Source organism: Mastigoproctus giganteus, chromosome 8 (assembly GCF_048544385.1).
Source record: "Mastigoproctus giganteus isolate SK-2022 chromosome 8, ASM4854438v1, whole genome shotgun sequence".
NCBI lineage: Eukaryota > Metazoa > Arthropoda > Arachnida > Uropygi > Thelyphonidae > Mastigoproctus > Mastigoproctus giganteus.
In genome coordinates this window covers 172,668,611-172,692,362 of record NC_143582.1, presented here as the reverse complement: position 1 = coordinate 172,692,362, position 23,752 = coordinate 172,668,611, and the positions used below count along the sequence as shown (strand labels likewise).

Here is a 23,752-nt window from a genome sequence, read left to right as displayed (position 1 = left end):
GTTTAGGAGGTTTTTCATTTGCCTTTTTTCCATCCATACATCTAAAATTTCTGTTGTAATCCAAGGATGTTTTGGTTTTGTTCTCAGGGTTTCTAAGGCTGCATCTTTAGTCAATTGTTTGGTTTTCTCCCATATATTTTCTACAGATAATGAATAGTTTGTCTTTTAATTTTTCTTATAGTGTTTTCCCATAAATTTCCTTTATTTTATCTTCTTCAAATTGTGATATATTTAATGTTGCTCTATTGTTCTTTGGCTTCGTATTTTTAAATTTCCATTTAATTGTTGCTGATAGCAGTTCATGGTCAGTGTCAAAATCTGTACTTCTAAGAGTTTTAACATTTTGAATGGATGATTTCCAGTTGTTATTTATTAAAATGTAGTCGATACAGTTTTTGGTATTTCCATCTGGTGATGTCCATGTATACTTATGTTGAGATCTGTGGTAGAACAGTGTGTTAGTGATGAATAGTTTATTTTCTTTGCAGAAGTTCAAGAGTTCTTCTCCTCGCTCATTTCTATCCTGAACTTTCCTAATACATCACTGAAATCTGTCAAAAAGCCTCCAACTTTTGCGTTAAAGTCTCCCATTATTATTAAAATATCTTTTTTGTTTGTGTTATGGATTCTTGTACGTCTGAATAGAAGGCAGCTGTCTCTGTATCATCATGTGAGAAGTCTGGGGCATATACCTGGATTATTTTTTATGAAGATTCCTTTTTTTTTTTACCTTTTATTCTTAAACTTATCATTCTTGAGCTGTGTGGGTGAATTTCTATTATTGAATTTAATAGATATTTCTTTACTATGAAATTGACTCCTTCTCTATGTATGTTGTAGTTTCTCTCTGAGTAAAAATTCTTCCTTCTGTCATATCCAGTGTTCCTTCTGTCCAATGTGTCTCTGACATTCCTACGATATCCCATTTGATCTTTTTCAATTCTTCTTCTACCAATTTTATTTTCTGGGCCTTGTAAAGTGATCTTACGTAAAAATTTTCAGATAAGCAAAATTATATCATGAAAATATATTTTATTCATATAAAATATCAATTTACTATGATTATTTTTTTTTAATTTCAAATGTATTACACATCATTCTGTTCCTTTTTTAATAAACAAAACTGCAGATTTTGGGATATTTTACTCTGCTTATGCTTTTCTTTAAAGCATAAGCGGAATTTTGCCTTTAGCCAGCAGGTAGTTGATAGCTGGAACAAACTTCCATCTGTCATTGCAGAAGTTGATAGCTTAAATAGATTCAAGGCAGAACTAGACACACATTTGGAGCGAGTGTATGGGTAAATTGAGAAGTTTTTTTTTTTTTTTTTTGGCTGATGCTGTATAAGCTTGCTTTCTTGCATCATATGCCTTTACTAATGCTAACGTCAGAGTAGCTAATCAGATTGGTCAGATAGGTTCATCACCCCTCCAAACAAACCCATGCTGTGATTTCCATATAATTCAAATCCTGTTGAGATCATTCTGCAGTATTTCTTTTAATCATTGACTCCATTATTTTCCCTGGAACAGAAGTCCAGCCTACAGGTCTGTAATTACTCACTTTACCCTTTGACCTTCCTCAGTGAAATAGGGATACATTCGCACATCTCCAGTCCATAGGAACCTCCCCTGAATCCACAGATGCTCACATAATTATTACTAGACATTTGCTGACCACTTTTGCTGCATCTCTTAACATAATTGGATAGATCCAATTCCCCCAGGTGCCTTATTTATATTTAGCTTCAACAATTTCTTTTCCACTTTCCTTTCAGTTATCACAAAATCATTTCACTCCTTGTAATTTGATAAAGTTCTGTCATCTCCTCCTTTAAAAAATTCCTAATGTGTAAACATAAATGAAAAATATCTATTCAGTTTGTCAGAAACTCAAGCAGGATCATCAACGTTTATACCATTCATATTTAGTGGACAAATGTGATTTATCCCTTTCCTCCCAATGTTTATATAAGTAAAGTCTTTACTGCTTTTCTTTGTATTCTTTGCCAGAGACTTCTTGTAATCTGCCTTAGCTTGCTTAATCTATTTTGTGACTAAGACTAGTTTAGAGCTATTGTAGGTTTCTGTATTATCTCCTGATAATTTATAAGCATCCCATGAATTTTTCTTCTCCGCCACCAGTCATATCGGTTCATCTGACATCCGTTTAGTTCTAAATCTTGAACAGCATTTCTTAGGATAAAAAGCCTAGTAGCTTCTATGATCACTTCCCTGAATGCTTCCCATTTAGAATTTGCTGTTGGTAACATCATCAATTGGTCCCACCAAATAGATTTTAAAACTGACTGAGACCACTGTTATCACTTTTATGAAAAAAAAGTCCCTTCCCTTGGCAGTAGTTACATCTTTAAGTAAATTTCATATCAGTACAATGTGATCACTGCCACCTAGTGGTTCCTTTATCTGCAGATTCTTAATGCATTAAGAGTCACCGCTGATTATCAGATCAAGAGTATTGCTTTCTTTTGTTGCCTCTCTAACAGGTTGGTGCAGAAAACAGTCATCCAATAAGTGACCAACTGTGCAATAATTGCACAGCTGGTCACTTGCACAGTAGCAAGTGACCAACCTACAAGTTCCAAAAGAAAAAAGAACTCTAGTGTTGAGGGCTGCTGCATACTGCAGGAGAAAATCCCTGCTCGTGAAAACAGTTAGTTTTGGAATATTAACTTTTTTTTACTTAATTGTCATATTAAATTGTATTATATATAAATAAAAAATATAGAAAGAAATAAAAAATTCATGTGTTGCAACTTAATATTCATACAGCCTTTGTTATCGGTAAATTTTGCAAATATTATATCTCCTGACTAATAAACTGTAGTGTTGAACATAGTAGTAGCTAATTGCTGTCTCTTAAATTGCAGTAAACAAATAGTTCAAAAGCTACAAAACATGTAGATTAGCTTACTTTTGCATTTAGCTAAGTACTTAGAAAGTCAATAGCATTAAATAGAAATGTAAAACAGTGCATGTTATGTACTGATGTCACTGGGATAGTGTAACATTATTACACTCATCTCTTAGTTCATGTCATATTTTAAAATTAAAATTAGACTGTTGTTATTGTTGTTGTTATTTGGTTTTTAGGAGCATTAGCAACTAAGGCCATATTGCTCCAGGGATATGCGGTGGTCATTCCCTGATGTTTCCGCATCCTCCGTATTTGGTGGTCATGGGCTCGAACCCCAGTCTAATCAAGAGGTGTGGGCTACACACTGCCGCTTCTGCCCACCTGGCTAAGGAGGTGCCATAAAAAAAATTACACTAAAATCATACCTCAAACAAGAGCAGCAAAGCAAAGAGCTCAAAGTAGTGGAAATGCTTTGACTGTGGCATTTATAAGAGAAATTCCATTGATGGCATTTCTCTTAAAAATCAAAACTATATACACTATGCTTCTTGCCATCTTTTCTGCAGAGTAATCTCTAGTGGCAGTGATGCCAAAGGAATGTCTTTGCTGCTTTCATTTCTGGGAATATGAAGAAATTAAGCACCACTTCTGCATTCTGGTGGGATTATTCTGAGGACTGCCTGTATTGCAATTATGCCATTTAAGAAAAAGGAAGAGTTGTGCCTCATATATAATAAACACAAATGCTATCCTACTATATAAGAAAAGTGTGGGGTTTTATTTCAATGCAGAAGTGGAAATAATCAGACAATAAATGCTATTCTACATTCTATTTTTCTGTCTTGCTGTGGCTGGGGACACTGTTCCCTCCACTGACTGCAACAGGTTTGGACTTGTGCTCATTTTAGAAATGGCATCATTATTTACAAGCTGATGTAAAATTAAAAACAGTATTAGTAATTTCAAGTCTACTCATGGATAATGATGTCATTTCTGAAACAAGCACAAGTCCAGTTCAGTTGCTGTCAATGGAGGAAACATGGTGTCCTCATGATAGCAAGACAGAAAAATAGGATACAGAATAACATTTCTTATCAAATTAAAACACAATCTAATATCTCTTATTTGTAGAAGAATAAGAGAAGGCCTCCGTAGCTGAGTAGTCAGGAGCAGGAGTGCAGTAGCACACGCTCTTTGAGTAGACCGGGGTTCAAGCCCCTGACTGCTAAATACGGTTGATCTGCCAACCCGCCCTGGACCAGCATGGCAGATTATGGTCCATTTCCTTCAACATGAATTGTTGAGGAGGCTTCCGTCCTGCAGTGGGTTGATAATGGCTGCAGTTTACTTTTTTTTTTTAAAGAGAAATTTACCTCAATATGATATGCAGAACACTTCCGTGTACTAGTCTCCAGAAATGAAAATGAATATAACATTAGCAAAATGATTACAGTAAAAAATAATTTTTACTGTAACGATTTTGTGTTAATTTTATATTTGTTTTAATTTCTGGAGAGTAGCACATGAATGTGTTCTGCGTATCACATTGAGGTAAATTTCTCTATTTCTTCTACAAATATTGAAATCAACATAGAATGTACTGAGCATCATAGCTCTGGTTTATACTATTAAATATCTCTCAAAACATAAAAAAAAAAAAAAAAAAAAAAAAGGAAAGTGAGACTTACATGAAGGAGCTGATCCATTGGTACCATTCATATAAGAAAAAGGTAAGGGCTCGGATCTCTGATCAGCCCTTATTGTAGGCTCCAGTGTAATTGGAGATTCAACTTCACTCTCTGAAAGAGAATTCCAATCAAATATGTGCATCTCACACATAACTGTACTGTAAATACACATATTTTTAATTAATAACTTTAAATATAAAATATTATAGAGTAAGTAATATTTAAGGACAACAGTTGGGGGAATACTTTAATATATCTTTTTTTTTTTAGGGGAAAGTTGGATTTAGCGGACAAGTTTTTTGATAGCATTTCTGTGGCTCTGTGAAGTAAGTTTCTTCACAGAATTTAGAAGTTTCATAAAAATGAAAACTGTTCATAAATACTTATATTTATTTGTTATTTTTATTTTATTGCCCAACATCATTGAAAAAACTAGACAAACTATTGAAGGGGATGGGGAGGTGAATTTTTTTTTTTTTTTTTTTTTGGCTGATGCTCTATGAGCTTGCTGTCTTGCATCATTTGCCACTACTAATACTAAATTAGTGTCAAAAATCAAATCAGAATTTTTTTTTGGTTACACCATCTATTATAAACTTTGCCTGTAATTACTCAGAAACACAAATATGGGATGGCAGCACCTACTGTCTGTTTAAGACAATTCATACACAAATGGGGCTATCATAAAGAACTCTTTGAACTAATCTCGAAAATATAAATATATAATGCATGCAATAAAAACCTATATACATGAACATACCTCTTAAAGGGGTTGGTTGGTTGGTTGTTTATTAGGGTTTAATGGTGCATGGACTACATTGGTCATAATGTGCCTAACCTCTTAAAGAGGTGAAGGGTCTGTGACTATATGCAACATATAAGCTAGGCTTGTGGGGAAGCAGCTGGGGTTCAGACCCAATATACACCCCCTCACCTTATTGCGTAACTTGTTAGTAGAAAGCCAGTTATACAGAAACCAAATGAACAAGGATGGGCTACTATCACAAGGCCAAACTAGATAAATTATAGGCTAAAACCTTAATTAGCATGGCGGTACAAAGCAATCAAGATTCACACTGGTTGTCTTATTATCTTATTATTGTATTTAATAACAAGAATGGTCTTTACTAAGTTTACTGCCAGCTGAGGGTTTTCTATAATGAAAACAAGCAGTGTGGGGACCTAAAAAATGCTGAATATGCTACTGGAAAATTCATCAACATAAAAAGTTTAAATGAAGTTGAAAAGTAGAATTAGGTGAATATAAGTGAGAACAGCAGCAGATTAACTACAAATAAATTCATTCTATAAGCAAGATACAGTTCAAGGAAGGAAGCAATAGCTTTTAGAAGTAGTTTCAAATAAAGCTAACTGACTAGGAAGCATTATCAAGTAGAGTTGTTAAAGTGATCAGATTTTAAAAACCCAAACGCTGAACAAAAAATGAAAAACACATATTTCAGCCTATATACCCTCCAGTTTTTCTTTTTTAAAAAAAATCAAAAACATTTCAACAAATCAAATAACTTATAAAAATCAACATTTTTATTCAATGTAAAAAAGTAAACATATTAAATATTTGTTGGCAGCATAAATTTTCTTAATAAATCGCCTTTGTTTGCAACTGCATTGAGAAACTCTTTGCAGGAGTTGGCCATATTGTATTTAATAATAAGAATGGTCTTTACTAAGTTTACTGCCAGCTGAGGGTTTTCTATAATCCATAAGTTGCTTACCTACCAAAATATCCTTTCAGCAATGGCATTCATCCCACATAAACTGAGCAAATTTGATGACCTTTTCTAACATTTTTGTAGAACACTTTTTCATTATCAAAATGCTCATATATTTTTTGCATACAAAACTTCAGATAACTTCAAAACGCTTGCTTTCTTCTATTTCATGACCTTTTGTGACATGCAAAATAATGAACTCAGTGATTTTGCAACCTCCTTGGAAGGAGATGCTATTTTTAAAACTTGCCAACTTAAATGTGTCCATTACTGCAAATGAATACATGTTGTTGTTTGTTTGGTTGGTTTTTAGGAGCATTAGCAACTAAGGCCATATTGCTCCGGGATATGCGGTGGTCATTCCTTGACCTTTCCGCATCCTCCGTATTTGGTGGTGACGGGCTCGAACCCCGGTCTAATCAAGAAGCGTGTGCTACGCACTGCTGCTCCTTCCCACCTGGCTACGGAGGCGCCAAAAATGAATACATCTAAATATATTTTTGATCAAATTTAAAAAAGAAATTAGCAATTATCACCTTTACCGGACAAAATTTAGAATGCTGGCCAATTTACTCAACACTGTCCAGTGCTGGATAGGAGATGAAAATAATCAGTTGTCCAGCATAATGCTGTACATATAGTCACTTTAAGTAATGTAGAAAAAATTTAAGATGGAAAGTTGGTGTTGAAAATTTGTCTGTGCACATGTGGCCTAGTTGAAGGTTCAAAAAAAAAAAAAAAAATGAAATAGATTCTTTACTATATTGGAAATAGCAGCAGAAAACTATACCAAAGAATGACCAATACTGGTTTAAAATTTAAATAGCAGGGTGACAAGGTATTTTAGGAAAATTCAGAGAATGAGGTAATCCAAACAATAATAGTAAAAAGGCTACTAGAATTTTGTCCAGGCCATACATCCTTAATTACAAACACAGTACATCAGCACACACTTAGCCACTAGTTTATGTGGAGGGAGCACATCAGAAACATGAAGAGTATAACTGACTATATAATTATTGAAAAGGATCTCAATTTCTTAAGATACAGGAGTACATAGAAGATATGATACTGGGAGTAACTATCATACTATACAGAGCAAATTAAAAATTACAGTCAGTGCCAGAAAGAAGAAAAGTAAAAAAAACAAAAGTATTAAAATGTATAAAAAAAATCTTAGCACTGTGAGATTTGCCAACAACCATTAAATATGGAAACTTTATCAGTGTCCTGATGTTAATACAACAACAAAAAAAAAAAAAAAACACAACTGCCATTTGTCATAAATTTTCTAGACATCAGTATTAATGCAATATAGTTAGTTTTAAATTCAGATAAATCAGTTTCAAATATTATTTAATTATTTTTATTTTATATAATATACAAATTTAAAATATGTAATGAAAATATACTCATAATGTAATTAATTTTGCATGTTTTTTGGTAAGGTGTTACACAGAAATAGGACATCAACAGTTTCTGGGTTTAGCTATGTTCACCATTCTTAGGTTATAAATTCAGCTACAAAAATATCTCTTTTGCTGGCTGCATTACTACCAGAGATGACAAAAATAAAACAGCCACAGCTGCGAAATTTGAAAAAAATATCATTTTTTTCCCCCATCTCTTTGACCAAAAATCTTCATCATTATCAACTATTAGTTTTGGACACTTCATTCTGATATCAATTTCATATAGTGGCAATACAACATTTTCTGCTTGAATCAAACTTCCACATCAGATAAATCATCTTCCTTCTTTTCTTTCTATTGAACTTTTAAATTCTGGGCTTTTAGTGCCATGAAGAAATGATGCAGTTGAATCTTCAAGTTTAATAGTAAGATGCTTTTCTTTTTGTTCACTTACTAGTCTTCTTATTTTTGATTTCTATTCTTTCTGCATTTTTGTTATCTTTCATGTAATATCAGTTGAGTAGTGTTGAATTTGAATTCCTGTGTGTAATTTGAATTATTCAATAAAAATATGATATATACCTGACAATTTAACAAATATTACTTAGGAAAAAAACTAATAAAAATAACAATTTTATGAGCTGATATAGTAAAATTTTACATAATTAAATAATGTAATTTACATTTAGTTTTTGAATGTAAATTAAATTATTTACATTCAAAAACCGAAACAACACTTGACCTGCGAACTTAAAAATTAACCGATTAACTTCTAGGATCTGCTGTTTTATCACAGTAGATCCTAGAAGTTAAATAGCAGAGAGAAAGAAAAAGAAATGGCCAAAAGAATGGAAGAAGCTAAAATAAAATCTTGAGAAGATTTCTGGAAAGATATAAGAGTATATATATATCAGGAAGGTGCGAAAATCAGAGCTGGAACTAGGGTGGGGCGAGCAGGGTGCCAGCATTTTAAGAGCACATTTGACGGGTTATATATTTTAAAATTGCTTCATTTTTTATTTAATTATTCGGACCTGTGTTTAACGAACCTCATTATAGCAAATTTTTTGAATTCCTTTTGGTAATTACATTTAAATGCTTTGTTTCAACCTCCGACCTTTAGACAGTTTACGCAATTAGAAAGTGCAAATTAATGTTTAAAGGGATTACCATTCCACGTAAGTGGAACGTAAGATGTATGCAACTACCTTTCCCACATACCGAGAAGTCGTGCTAGTCAACTGCTTTCTATAGCCAGTCAAAAGATTAAGGCGTATTCCCGACATGGATAATAGCTTCTGGTCAACTTGTGTTCTTTGTTCAAAATAAAAATTCTATTAAAAGAAATACTGCATTATCTTTGTAGGTGCTACTTATGATTCTAGAAATTTTTGCGATTTTGTTAGAGTGAAAAAAATTATAAATTCAGGATTCATAATCACTTAAGGAAAAAAATACCAGGGAGGAACAGTGTTTTACAAATTTCGAAAATAACTGAGAAATCCAATTAAAAACTTCTATGATGTATGGCCCATTTTGTGATGTCACGCCTCTGAGCTTTTTGGTTTGTCCTCCAAAGGACAAACAAAATTTTTCAAATCTGTTGATATTTCAACAGATATTTGAAATATCAGGATATAAAATCTGTAACCCCTTTACAACTTCTCCAATTTGTTCACGAGTATTGCCTAATAGAATCTTATCTAAATATAGAAATTGCGCCATGAATTTTTCTTACCCTGCCTGTAACAGTAGCTTCTTGTGAGAGGTAGCTTCTTCTCTTCAAAGCGAGAAAAATTCAATTAAAATAATACACCTTCATTGCACATTTTTAGTTTATGTTATAATATTAAAAGTACTATATTTCGCAATATTTTGTTTCTATGATTTTATACTAGATATATAAACATAAACTATCTGGTTTTCTAATTTCTTTGTAGTTATATGTACTTTCTTTGTAGTTTATATAGAATTAAATTCTCAGTAGATATAAACGAATATTTGAAAGTTTCTTTTTCTTTGATATTTCTGTTTTGTTATATTCATTGCATTATTTAAATTATTTTATTAATAAATATATGCAAATTGTAGACCATTGCAATAGTAATTTTTATAAATTCATAAAATTTTCAGAGGCATAGCAAGGGGGGGTCCCCCAGGGAGACGAGCTTCAGGGGTGCAAACTGAAGGAATTATTTATCTATCACAATCAGGGGTGCCAGAAACACATGTTGCCCTCGGCCGTCGACGACCCTAGCTTAAAACTTAAAATTAAAACAGAAAAGAGGATATTTTAAAAGTATGGAATTAATACTTTTCATGATTTTGCAAAATTATGGAACTAAAGATATCACTGAAGAAGAGAAAAGGTCATGGAAAATATCAAGTATGGAAAGGCAAGTGCAAATGAAATCAGACCTGAAATGCTGAAAGCTGGTGGGGAAAAGTGTCATAATGATTATAACCACATTATCAAAAGATTATTTGCTGACGAACAAATTTCAGAAGAGTGAATCAAGGAATTTCACTCCTTAGTGTACCATGTGATATCTATGCAATTATCTTAGCAAACAGGTTACAAGTATTGTCAAATGTAACCTTGGTGAAGTACAGAGGCATTAGGCCAAATGGGATATGACAGAATCAATATATTCACAATAAGAAATTTTGGAAAGGTCATGGAAACATTACAAGAATTAATATTTAGATTCTATTGATTGTGAAAAAGAATATAATAAAACTATCTATAGTGCAATCTATATGGCAATCTATAGTGTGATCTCTATAGGACAATCTATAGTGTGAATTGAAGATAGCACTAGAAAATGGTTTAAGATTAACCTCAGAACAAGGCAGGGCTATATCTTATCACCTCTTTTTAAAATTTTAGTGGACCATTTATAATTGAATAAAAGGTTACTGGCAACCTTTACTGTAGGAGATGTAAAATTGGATCCTTATTATTTTCAGGATTTTTTTTCAGTCTAGGAAACAAAAAGAAAAGTCACATCAAGCCAAATCTAAAGGGTTACTGGACTTGAGTGAGTCCACATTTGACCAAAAAAACTCTGCTAAGTAACAATGGATGCAACTGCACATTATTATGATAAAGCAGCTATTCAAACTGCATCACAAAAGCACCACAGAATTTCGAGTTAAGTCTAGCCCAGCCGGCACAATACATTGCCATCTGCCACTCATTTGAAGAGGTCTGAGTTTGATTCCTGTCAACAACTGGAGAAATTTTAAGTCTTCTTGTCAGGGTTGTAGTTATACAATCTCAGGTGGAGGGTGTGGGGTCATCACAGTGAGATATTCACCCCCACAAATATATACAGTAGATTCCGGTTATTTGGGCCACCGGTTAATCGGGGCAGCTGTTTATTTGGGGTTATTGATTTCTTATCTTTTTACTGTTTTATATTTTAACCCCCACCCACAAATGTCAGTAAACAGAAATATCAACTAGTTAGTATGTACATATTACAGTATGTATTAATTATTCTGATATCACGTATCATTTAATTTTTTAATTGGTAAGGTAATAAAGGATAAATTTGTGCTTAATATATCTTTACTTTTATAGCCTGTGGATAATATTCCTCCTATTTTTGCTAATTAGAATCGCTGTTTAATAGAATTAAAATTCAGTTCACAAATGTGATCACAATGACCAGCGCTTACTACACATCATATAGTGAATGGTACTTTACTATGGTGACTCCATCGTAATATGATTTGATTGTACAGTGAACCAATTGTAAAGCAGGGGTCCATTGTATTTTTAACTATTTAAGTGAAACTTCAGATAACTGGGCAGCCACTTAATCGGGCCGAAATTCACTAGTCCCGATGTGTCTCAAATAACTGGAATCGACTGTATTTCGATTTTTTAGTCCACACAACATGCAAACTGATCCATGCATACACACTTCTACATATATCCTTTGATAAAATAAACTTTCATTTTTCTGGTTCCATTGGACCTTAATGGGCCTGGGAAAAACAAAAAAATCAGATACTGAGGGGATTATACTTATAGCCTGATGCTTCCTGTGAATTACTACAAAAAATGGCACTTGATCAAAATTAATTCATTTTTAATAAAAAATCACATAAACATTGCCTAATGCTATTAGATAAGTGTCTGCGATTTTTTTTTATTATTAAATTCTTTATATGACTTTATCGGGTAGTACGTAACATAATCTAAAAGAGCATAGTTTGTGCTGCCATTAAATAAGCAGGACTAGTATAGCATTATTCTTTTTGATCTCTTAGTTTTGTGTATTGTTTTGAAACAAAATTTAGAATAACACAATGTTTCAGACTAGAGCAGAAAAGTAAAGGACCTCAAAGGAGCAGGAATGCTTTGGTTTGGGGAGAACTTCTGAAGGATGTTCTCCTCCAAATTATGATTGTTACGTGAGTTATTTGTGCTTTTTTGAAAAGCTACCTCTAGCAGGGTATGATACAGCCAAGGGATTCCTTTGTGTTCATTCACTTTAAAGGGCATAAGGAGGTTAAGTGTAAAGTCGACATTGATGGAATTATATAAAGGCTTGAAGAATAGGGTTGATGCCCTCAAAGGATTAAAAGAGAGGCACCCATCAGCCACCCAGCCCAACAATTGAGCCCATTACTCAGCGTCAGCACAATGACATCCACTGTAGTCGAGATCCTTTGTGTGACCAGAAGTAGTTATAGTTCATGACTCGATTGTCAGAGAAGTGGGAAATATATTGTGCAAAAAGGACAGATGGAATAGGAGCAGGGTATGTCTGCCGGGGGGGGGGAGCTAAAGTAGATGATGTTGTAGAGCAGCTATCATCTTTTAAGGGCACACAAAAGGCAACAGTGTTGTACACATTGGCGCTAATGATATTAAGAGTAGGAGATGTGAGGATTTAATTAAGAAGTACAGAGCAAGGTCGAGAAAAAGCAGCAAGTTAAGATCGAAATTAAAAGTGTCTGCAATTCTGCCCAGACATTATAGGAGGGACTACATGCTGATAGCCTTGTCAATCAATTAGGTCCTGAAAATATTGTTTCTACATGGATATGATATACTTAAATAGAAGGGGTGCAGAAATATTTGCTGATGCTATCAAGGTAGTGTTAGGTGGGTAGGAAAACTTCTAGTTGGGGGATACACAGAGCCTTAACTAGTGAGCAAGCTGGGCACTTTCCCTGGGCACATCACAGTTGGGGGCACAAAATTGATAGCATTGCTCCATGTTTTGTATTAATGCTTCTTAATACATTCGGTTTTAAAAATGGCGTGTACATAAGCAATTAGCAAATATAATAACAGTACTGGAGGAGAGTACTTTTCAACAGTAAGTAGAATTGTGGGAACAAAATTTTCTTACATTCTAGTTTTGTTTACATATCAATAATTACTACTAGTAATTTTTTCTAAGGATTATTCTATAGATAAATATATGAAAATAATTAATTTTATTTTGCAGACTGTTATACTTACAATGTCTAAACCTAAGCATCCTTCTGGAGCCAAATTTAGAAAAATAAAATCAGAAACTAGCAAGCCAGTGGACTAAATAGTTATCAAGTAACACAAATCAAGATGCAAGTACAAATACTAATCTTTTAGATTCCAAGAGCATCTAGATGATCAACAAATTATACAATTTAAAAGTAGAGATTCTGTCCCTAATCTATGTCTAGAAGGAAAAGGTAACAGTAGAGATTCTGAACTACATTTTGTAGATAGCATAGAAATTTAAAAAATACTATTCAAACTCTGATGGATTCTAATTTAAATTTTAATGATCCAACTTCCTGTCCAAATATTAATGATAAAATAAAATGTATGCTCACTGAACATGGCCTGGATCAAGTAAAGGATGCAGATTTTCGTAGCTCCGCATCTGAAGACAACTGGAGTTTTTCGATAGACTGGTTCTCAAAAAAAAGTTCACAAATGGAGAGTATCAGACAGAAAACTATTAATACAGCACAAACTCGATATAACATCAGTGTCAGTTGACAACTTTAATACCCACATTATAAGCAAAGTGCATTATAGCAAAAAAGTTTACCGTTTTTGATGTGAAAACATCTTTGGCAGCACCTACTAAACTTTTCATGCTGAAGTAAAACTGACTGGTAACAAAAATGCAAGATGGAAATTTTGCAACCTCATTGATTCGGTAGAGTAAGTAGCGGGCATGAGCATAAAACATTAAATCGTTCATAATAAATATTTCGGACTGAAGTAAAACCAAATGGTAACAAAAATGTGAGACAGAAATGAGTACCTCACTTCCTAAATGATAGTAACTCAGTCACTAACATTGATTTCGTAGAAGAGTAAGCAGCAGGCGTGAGCATAAAATGCTACATAGCCCATACTAAATATTTCGGACTAAAGTAAAACCAATTGGTAACAAAAATGTGGAGTGGAAATTAAGCAAATGATGTCACTTCCTAAATAATGCTAACTGAGTTACTAACGTTGATTCAGAAGAGTAAGTAGTGGGCATGAGCATAAAACATTACATCTTTCATAACTTCGGTTCTAGCTGTTCAATTTTGAAAAATTTAAATGGTCTTGATTTTCATCAAAGATGTTTTAACATAAAATAAAACATCTTTCATGCATAAAGGGTGCACGTGTTTTTTTTTAACATAAATACACTTTTACTTAGTAAATAAATAGTTTATTTACTAATGTTTTCTGAATATACATACTGAAAGACAAAGTATTAAAGGTTATTTCATTCCCTTTACATTCTACTAATACACAATGCCGTTATGGAAAACTAAATAGTCATGTAACCTAGTTTGCCCGAAATGATGATAGAATTTTTTCAGTACATAGTTGTCAATAGTGGTCAGATGCAATAAATGATGTTCACTATCACTCTGACGTTCCAATCATGCTATCATCTCATTAATGCTTTTTCAAGCACTTTAATTTCTGGTGCTTTTTCCTTATGCGAGTCATTAACATTATCTTCTGGGTCACTCCCTATGTTGCTGTCCATTGTCTTCTCATTGTTCACGGAGGCTGCAATTTCTGTCTTGCTCAGGTAATGTGTAACTGGGGCTTCTACATCCACCTCAATCCAAGCAGCAAGGTCATTTGCTCCAAGACTGCCACCAAATATGTTACAAGCAGCTTTTGCTTCTTGTTTTGCAGCTAATTCAAGGTTATTATTAGTGAGCTCATCTTTTGCAATACATTTTTTCAATTGCTGTTGAGCTTACTTTTTCCCACACTAATCCAATATTGTGTGCAATGTCTTTCAGTTTGTTATGTTTTCAGAAAAATTTTAGAACTTGAATTTGAGTTCACAACATCAACAAGAAGCTCACCACAATAGTAGGCTTTGAAGGCTCAAATAATGCCGTGATCAAAAGACTGAATTAGTGCAGTTGTGTTCCCTGGCAGAAACGCAACTGTGATCTTGCCATCTTTCAATTTCAGGACATCAGCTGAAGGACAAGCTAGGTAGTGTACTGACAAGAACATTGACTTTTCTTTAACTTTTTTGGAAAACAAGTGCTTTCCAAAAAAGCTTTCCGAACTCAAGTGCTTTCCAAACTCACTTCCAAAACCATCAAGCAAAAATATCACTGTCATCTAAGCATTGGCACTATTTTTATAAATCACAGGTAGAGATTTCATGATGACATGCTTAAAACGCTGGAGACTTTAGACTTTTACTGATGCACAATAACTTGAGCTTGTGATTTCCAGTCTTGTTTGCACAGTAACACAGTAATTCTGTCTTTGATAGTTTTCATGCCCACTTTGTTGAGTGCTTTTTTAATATCCAGTGACTTGTGGAGGAGATGTATGCAGCACTGTTTTAGCATTAGCATTAGTAGAGGCATATGATGCAAGAAAGCAAGCTTATGCAGCATCAGCCAAAAAAAAAAAAAAAAAACAGCTCCCATTTCACCCCACTGTTCATTCCAAATACCTGCCCAGTTCAGCCTTAAATTTATTTAAGCTATCAACTTCCACAACAAAAGATGGAAGTCTGTTCCACCAATCAACTACCCGCTGGCTAAAGGCAAACCAGCACATCTATCCTACAACTGTCTTTCCTCAATTTGAATCTATGCCCTCTTAGGTGATTATTCTGAGCAAGAGGAAGAATCACATCGGCATTGAGCATGCTCAAACCATTCGGGACTTTATACACCTCAATCAGATCACCTTGCAGGTGCCTAGCCTCCAGACACTGTAATCTGCAAAGCTTAAGCCTTTCTTCGTAAGAGCAACCCTTTGTTCCATTTACTAATCTTGTTGCCCTTCTCTGTACTCGTTCCAGCTCTATATCCTTCTTGAAATGAGGCCTCCAGACCCGTATACAGTACTCAAGGAGTGGCCTGACCATTGCCTTATACAAGGGGATAATCACCTCCTTATGCCTGCTAGAAAAATTCCTGTATATCATTGACAAGCTACCATGAGCTACTCTTGCAGACCATCTGCACTGCTCAAAAAACTTCATATTCTGTCTGCACAATTACCTCCAGGTCCTTTTCATTCTCTACCACTGTCAATGTAGTACCACAGAGTTGATATGTTACTCGGGGATTACTACTTCCCATAGGTAGTACTTTACATTTGTCAATGTTAAACTTCATTTGCCAACTCTCAGCCCATCTGCTCAACTTTTCTAGATCCTGTTGCTGTTGTTTGTTTGTTATTTTAGTTTTTAGGAGCATTAGCAACTAAGGCCATATTGCTCCAGGATATGCGGTGGTCATTTCCTGACCTTTCCGCATCCTCTGTATTTGGTGGTGACGGGCTCGAACCCCGGTCTAATCAAGAAGCGTGTGCTATGCACTGCTGCTCCTTCCCACCTGGCTACGGAGGCGCCCGCTCCTGACATAAATAACAAAACAAAATCTGCCTTTTTGCAGTGCGACCAAACGCAACAGTCCATGTGATGCACTAAAACAAACTAAACATTTGTTTTCTTTCTATTGTTTTTTTTTTTTGTGCAGTGTGTGAAGACAGCGGGAGTTGCGAGATAATAGGTACATTCATCTCCCAATCACGAGTTATAATGTCACTTCTTGTCACTTATTTGCAACTTGCAAAACATTTGTTTATACCTTTCTTTACTTGAATTTTATGGTTTCCTGTTTTTTTTTTTTTTTTTTTTTTGGCTTTGCAGTCTGGAAGTGTGAGAGTCTGCTGTAATTTGTTTTATTAGGTAATATGGTCTGATCATCAATAATAAAGAGTATAAAAAAATTATAAATATTTTTCATTATATTTTGATTGTATGCCCACATAATTTGATTGTAAGTCACAGAAAGGAACAAATGTCTCGAGTCAAGCGATATGTTTATATATTAGATGAGAGTTTTGTAGATTTCATAAATAACTCATGAAAAAATTAGACTTAGTTTAACAAATGAAATTTCGAATAAAATTGAGAACGGTGGATTAGATATCAAAAATGCTTGTGGTAGGGTCATATGACAGTGGTTCAAACATGGCAGGTATATATAAAGGTGTGTCCAAGCAGGAATAAAAGAAAAAAGTAATTTAGCACTGTTTGTACCATATTGAGTGTACACTTTAAATATAGCTTGCTGTAACAGTACTGAAGTGTCTGTTGGTATGAAAATATTTTTTGGCACAATACAAAGATATTTTGTATTTTTTCAAGTTCAACATTCAGGTGGGTTTTTTTTAATAGATGTTAAAGAAACATCCACTGCTCATCGTGGACTAATGTTATTAGTGGAGTCCCTCAGGGTTCAGTATTGGGTCCATTGTTGTTTTCTGTATTTATAAATAATATTGATGATGGTATATCAAGCTTAATGTCCAAGTTTGCAGACGATACAAAGGTTGGCAGGGTTGTTAAGGACGCTACTGATGCTATGCTGCTACAACAGGATCTGGAAAGGTTGAGCAGATGGGCTGAGAGGTGGCAAATGAAGTTTAACATTGACAAATGTAAAGTACTATATATGGGAAACAGCAACCCCAGAGCAACGTATCAACTCTGTGGTACTACACTGACAGTGGTAGAGAATGAAAAGGACCTGGGGGTAATTGTGCAGGCAGATATGAAGTTCTCTCAGCAGTGCAGACGGTCTGCAAGAGTAGCTCATGGTGTCTTATCGATGATATACAGGAATTTTTCTAGCAGGGATAGAGAGGTGATTATTCCTTTGTATAAGGCAATGGTCAGACTGCATCTTGAGTACTGTATACAGGTCTGGAGGCCTCATTTCAAGAAGGATGTAGAGCTGCTGGAACGAATACAGAGAAGGGCAACAAGGTTAGTGAATGGAACGAAGGGTTGCTCTTACGAAGAAAGGCTTAAGTTTTGCAAATTACAGTGTCTGGAGACTAGGCACCAGCGAGGTGATCTGATAGAGGTGTACAAAGCCTTGAATGGTTTGAGCATGCCCAATGCTGATGGGATACTGTCTCTTGCTCAGAATAATCACCTGAAAGGGCATAAATTCAAATTGAGGAAAGACAGTTGTAGGATAGATGTGCGGAAATTTGCCTTTAGCCAGCGGGTAGTTGGTTGGTGGAACAGACTTCCATCCCTTGTTGTGGAAGTTAATAGCCTAAATAAATTTAAGGCTCAGCTGTACAGGTATTTCGAATGAACGGAGGGGTGAAGTGGAAGGGGTTTTTTTTTTTTTTTTTTTGGCTGATGCTGCATAAGCTTGCTTTCTTGCATCATATGCCTCTACTAATGCTAATGCTAAAGCGACATTCAAATACTCATTGGTCATCAAAAACAAAAGCCTAAGAGCTATGCATGACAAACTTTCAAATATAAAACACGCTTTAGAAAATATTCCTTAAAAATCCTTAGATCATGAAGTAATTTCTACAGCTAAGAGTTTAATAAAAAGTATAAACTACAAATTTATTTCCTATTTATGTATTAGGCATAAAATTCTTCAGCATGTAGAGATATTTAATTTAGCACTACAGAAGAAAGAAATAACCATATGTCAATCTGTAAAGTTAATTGGTGGTTTGAAGAACAATGCACAGAAAACTAGAATTATACAATTAGCATTAGCAAGAAAAGTGGCAAATGATACAAGAAAGCAAGCTTATACTGCATCAGCCAAAAAACACCAAGGCCTCCTATTTCACCTATTCATTCCCTCCAATAGATAGTTTGTCTAGTTCTACCTCGAATTCATTTAAGCTACTGTTCCCCCAACAACAGGTGGAAGTTTGTTCCAGCAATGAACCACCTGTTGGCTAAAGGCAAACTTCTACACATTTATTCTGCAACCATTCATCCTCAATTTGAATTTGTTTCCCCTTATGTGTGAGGTCTAAGCAAGAGGAAGAATCCCATTGGCACTGAGCTTACTCGATCCATTCAAAGCCTTATGCACCTCAATCATCACCTCGCAGGTGCCTAGTCTCCAGACGCTGCAATTTGCATAACTGAGGCTTTTCTTGGTAAGACCACCCCTTATTGTCCGTAAGACTGGCAAAAGATGAAATGAATTCAGTCTGTATGCCATCATCCCTACAAAAATGCAACCTTGACCCATAAGATATTTGGAAATATGATCTGATACTTCCATTATTCAATTTATACCAGGTTTAGTCTTATTCACATTCCCAAAATGCACCAAGACCTCACCATCCATTTCTATTCGTGTCATATTCATATAACTGAGATTTCGATCATATAACTCATTCATAAATTTATCCTTGCTGATCTCATTACTGACATTGTAAATGATCACGTTTTGTCCCTTGGCTTGGAGAATGAGACACCCAAACATCTTATTTTTTCTTTCGTATTTATGTGATCGATCAATATCTTCCTCACTCTCCACCTCCATGACAATTCCTTTTTCCACTATTTGTTGAACCATTCTAGCTCTAACTGATTTCAACATTCCTTTTATCACCTTATCAACGGCATCATACACTTCCTTACTACTCTTCAGTTGAGAATCGTCATTTGCTCTAATTACAATGGTATGACCCTCTGCAGTGTATGCCTTCCTGCTTGTCTTATCATCGTGCTCACTTCTCCTAACTACGTTTGTCTCTGCCTTCTTTAACATATCACTATATAAAGTATGTCCCATACACAAACCAATCTGCCCACATCCAACATTAACTGTCATTTTCCATAGATCAATTATTTGTTCTTGATATGTTGCAACCATCTCTTCCAAGCCAGACATCCTCTCTTTCAAACCTTCGTTCTGAACTCCTAGTTCTATTGCTGCATTTTTCAGGGCACCCCACCTAGATAAAATTTTGCCTTATTCTCATTGAACAGAAGTTACTGTACACTGGTTGGGAGCATCCTTGTTAACTCAGCAACTGAGCACAGGCATACATGACCCTGATTTTTAGATGGGCACTCCGCTTCTTCAGCACCTGATTTTGAGATTACTTCATCACACTCAAAATCCAGGTTAAATGCAACATTCTCATCTTCAACAGCATGCTCCACATTAGATAGAGAGGGATCCTAATCCCCTCAGTTCCTCCAGATCACCATTAGTTATTGAGCTCTGCTCACTGCCCAATAAAGCTAGATCTAAATCCACATTCTTCTATACCTTATCAAGGTTCTCTTCTCTTCCTCTTCAAATTTCTCTGGGTCATACTCCTGGTATTTCTAACTACACCTGGATATCAACTATTAACAGAGTTCAGACTGCAACCTGTGCTCACAAGTTTCATACAGCAGAAATCCCCCAAATTTTTGTCCCCCTTTCAGGTCTCGTCAAAATTCCAGCCTCATTTTGAGCATTATCATAGCTGGACATAGGGCCGTCTTCAAGGGCAACCCCAGAAACCACATCTTCCCATTCTCTGCCCAGTACTGTCACCTCCTCATGTTCAGAAGCTACAGCATCTTACTTTTAGATTCCACATGTATTATTCTCCATCACTTCTTTACTGCAGTCTTACAACTGCTCAATGAAAAGAACATCCCCCTCCATTATCAAATTATTTTGCTCATAGCTTTCAGCCAATATAATTTATTGATAATGATATGCTGCACAACATATATTCCAAATCTAAAATAAATATATACTAAGTTAGTTTTGAAAGCTGAAGAGTCTCCTCACCAAGGTGGCACTAGTAACTTCTTCCTTCTTCTCTAATCAGTTATGGCCTCCACTAATTCTAAACAGGTAGATAACATAGGTATCACAGCAGCAAAGGAGACAAGCAAATCCTTAAGCATAATTATGAGAGCATCCTTAGATTCAGGGGAGGTCCCTACTGACCGAAACTGCGAAAGTATCAACAATTCATAAAGGAGGATCAAAAGGTAATTAGAGACCTGTTAGCTTAGTGTCTGTTCCAGAGAAAATAATGGGGTCACTGGTTAAAGAAATAACGCAGGACAATCTGGACAAGAATGCAATTATACTGCAGTCACAGCATGGATTAAGGGATGGTCTTGTCTAACCAATCTGCCTTGCTCACTGCATCATAGGTTACTGTGATGCAGTGAGCAAGGAATTGAATGTAAAAAATAATTTTGATATCATATACTTGGATTTCAGAAAGCTTTTAATATTGTTGCACATAAAAGACTGCTGTACAAACTGGAGCAATGTGGCATTAAGGGCAAGTTACTGCTATGGATAAAGAGATGGTTAAGAGGAGAGAGAGAGAGAGGGGGGGATGTTATCAATGGGCACTGCTCTTCATAGACTAATGTTATCAGTAGATTCCCCCATGGTTCAGTGCTGGATCTACTGTTGTTTTCAATATTTATTAATGAAATTGATAAAGGTGTATCAGACTTAATGGCCAAAGTTTGCAGATGATACAAAGGTTGGCAGGGTGGTTAACGAGAGTACTGAGGGTGAGCTACTGCAACAAGATCTAGGAAAATTGGGTCAGTAGACTGATAAATGGCAGTTGAAATTTAATATTGACAAATGCAAGGTGTAGTGTTCTTTATCTTTTTTTTTTTGGTTGATGCTATATAAGCTTGCTTTCTTGCATCATTGCCAGTACTGTACTACTACTTAGATTTCAGAAAAGCTTTTGACACCATTGCACATAAAAGACTACTATACAAATAGAAGTAGAGTGACATTAATGGCTAGTTGCTGCTATAAAGGGATGGTTGAATGAGAGAAGGCAGAAAGTGGTTATAAATGGGGCCTACTCTTCTTGGACTAATGTTATTAGTGTAGCCCCCCCAAGGGTTCAGTGTTGGGAGCCCATTGTTGTTTTCTATATTCATTAATGATATTGATGAAGCCATATGAGGCTTAATGTCTAAGTCTGAAGATGATGCAAAGGTTGGAAGGGTGGTTAAATACAGTAATCAAGGTATGCGACCACAAACAAGACCTAGAAAAATTAGGCAGATGGGCTGAGAAATGGCAAGTGAAGTTTAACAGTGACAAATGCAAGGGTATTGCATATGAGTAGCAGTAATCCCAGATTATTATTATTACAGTAAGACCCCCATATCTGTGGTGGATACGTTCCAAGACCTACCATATGGATGGCTGAAACCACAGATATAAGTGAACACCTGCTGACCCCATATATAACCTAATTTTCTTATACATACATACGTATGATAAAGTTTAATTGCTAAATTAAACACACAGTAAGACATTACCAACATTAAATACTGTAATAATAAAGTATAGCAGACTCTCGATTTACCGGGAAGCGGATTAACCAGGACACGTCAAGACTCCAAATAAAAAAAAAAAAAAAAAAAACGACCAGAAATCATAAAATTCAAGTAATAACTAGAATAGGTATAAACAGATATTTTGCAAGTCATGAATAAGCAACAAGAGCCGGCGTTATAAGTTGTCATTTGGAGATTAGTGTACCTATAATCTTGCAACCCCCCCCACTGTCTTCACACCTACCGCTCAAAAAAAAAAAAAAAAAAAGAGAGAGAGACCAAATGTTTAGTTTGATTTAGTGCGTCGCACTGACTGTTGTGTTCTGTCGCACAGCAAAAGGATAAATTTTGTTTCGTTATTTATGTCAGGGATGTCGGAATTTTTTTAGTAACTTTTTTTTTTTTTTTTTTTTGTTTAGAAATTGCGAAAATGATGGGCAAACACAAGAGTTGTGCTTTCAACTTAAATAACAACTTGAAATTACTCAAAAGTTTGAAAACGGCGCATCAGTTAAATCTCTAAAGAATCATTATAATGTTGGTGACCAAACCATATGTGACATTGTAAAAAATAAAGGGAAGGAGGCTATTCGATTTAAAATCAACATCATAAAAAATGAAGGGAAGGAGGCTATTTGATTTAAAATCACCATCGTAAAAAATAAAGGGAACCACTGTATGGGACACGCGAGTAGTACATGTTAAGTTTTTTCACTTTTTTTCCCAAGGTTAACCACTGGTAACTGAATCAGCAGATATAGTGGGCACAACTGTATTATTATTTGCATATGGTGCAAGGAAGCCTGAGGCTTATGCTGCACCAGCCAAAAAAAAAATTTCTGAATTACCCTGAGAGAGAGAGAGAGAGAGAGAGAGAGAGAGAGAGAGAGAGAGAGAGAGAGAGAGAGAGAGAGAGAGAGAGAGAGAGAGAGAGAGAGAGAGAGAGAGAGAGAGAGAGAGAGAATCAGAAGTAGAAGGGAATCACCAAGAAAGATGGTATCCAGCTCAGGACCCTAGGTGTGCCAAGCCCATACTCGCCAGACATGAGCCCCTGGGGCATACCAACTACATGGTACTACACTCAGGGCAGTGGAAAATGAAAAAAAGACATGGAAGTAATTGTGTAGTCAGATATGAAGTTCTCTGAGCAGTGAAAACAAGAAGCCAGAACAGCTCTTGATGTTTTTCAATGATATACAATAATTCTTTAATAGGGATAAGGAGGTGATTATCCCATTTATAAGGCCACACCTTGAGTACTGCATATCAGTCTGGAGACCTGATTTTTAAAAAAATGTAGAGTTGCTGGAACAGGTGTAGAGAAGGTTTGTTATTTGTTTGTTATTTGTTTTTAGGAGCATTAGCAACTAAGGCCATATTGCTCCGGTATATGCGGTGCTCATTTCCTGACCTTT

The 23,752-nt window shown here is 35.2% G+C and overlaps 1 protein-coding gene across 2 annotated transcripts in view; it reads right to left on the bottom strand.

The window, feature by feature from the left end:
- LOC150082008 (short coiled-coil protein homolog) overlaps positions 1 to 23,752 on the bottom strand; it is a 92,098-nt gene that overhangs the window by 37,086 nt on the left and 31,260 nt on the right. For both annotated transcript variants that reach the window (XM_090379061.1, XM_090379060.1), the window contains exon 3: positions 4,566 to 4,676. In XM_090379061.1, coding sequence (XP_090235187.1) covers positions 4,566 to 4,676 — 111 coding nt within the window. The remainder of the gene's footprint in view (positions 1 to 4,565; positions 4,677 to 23,752) is intronic.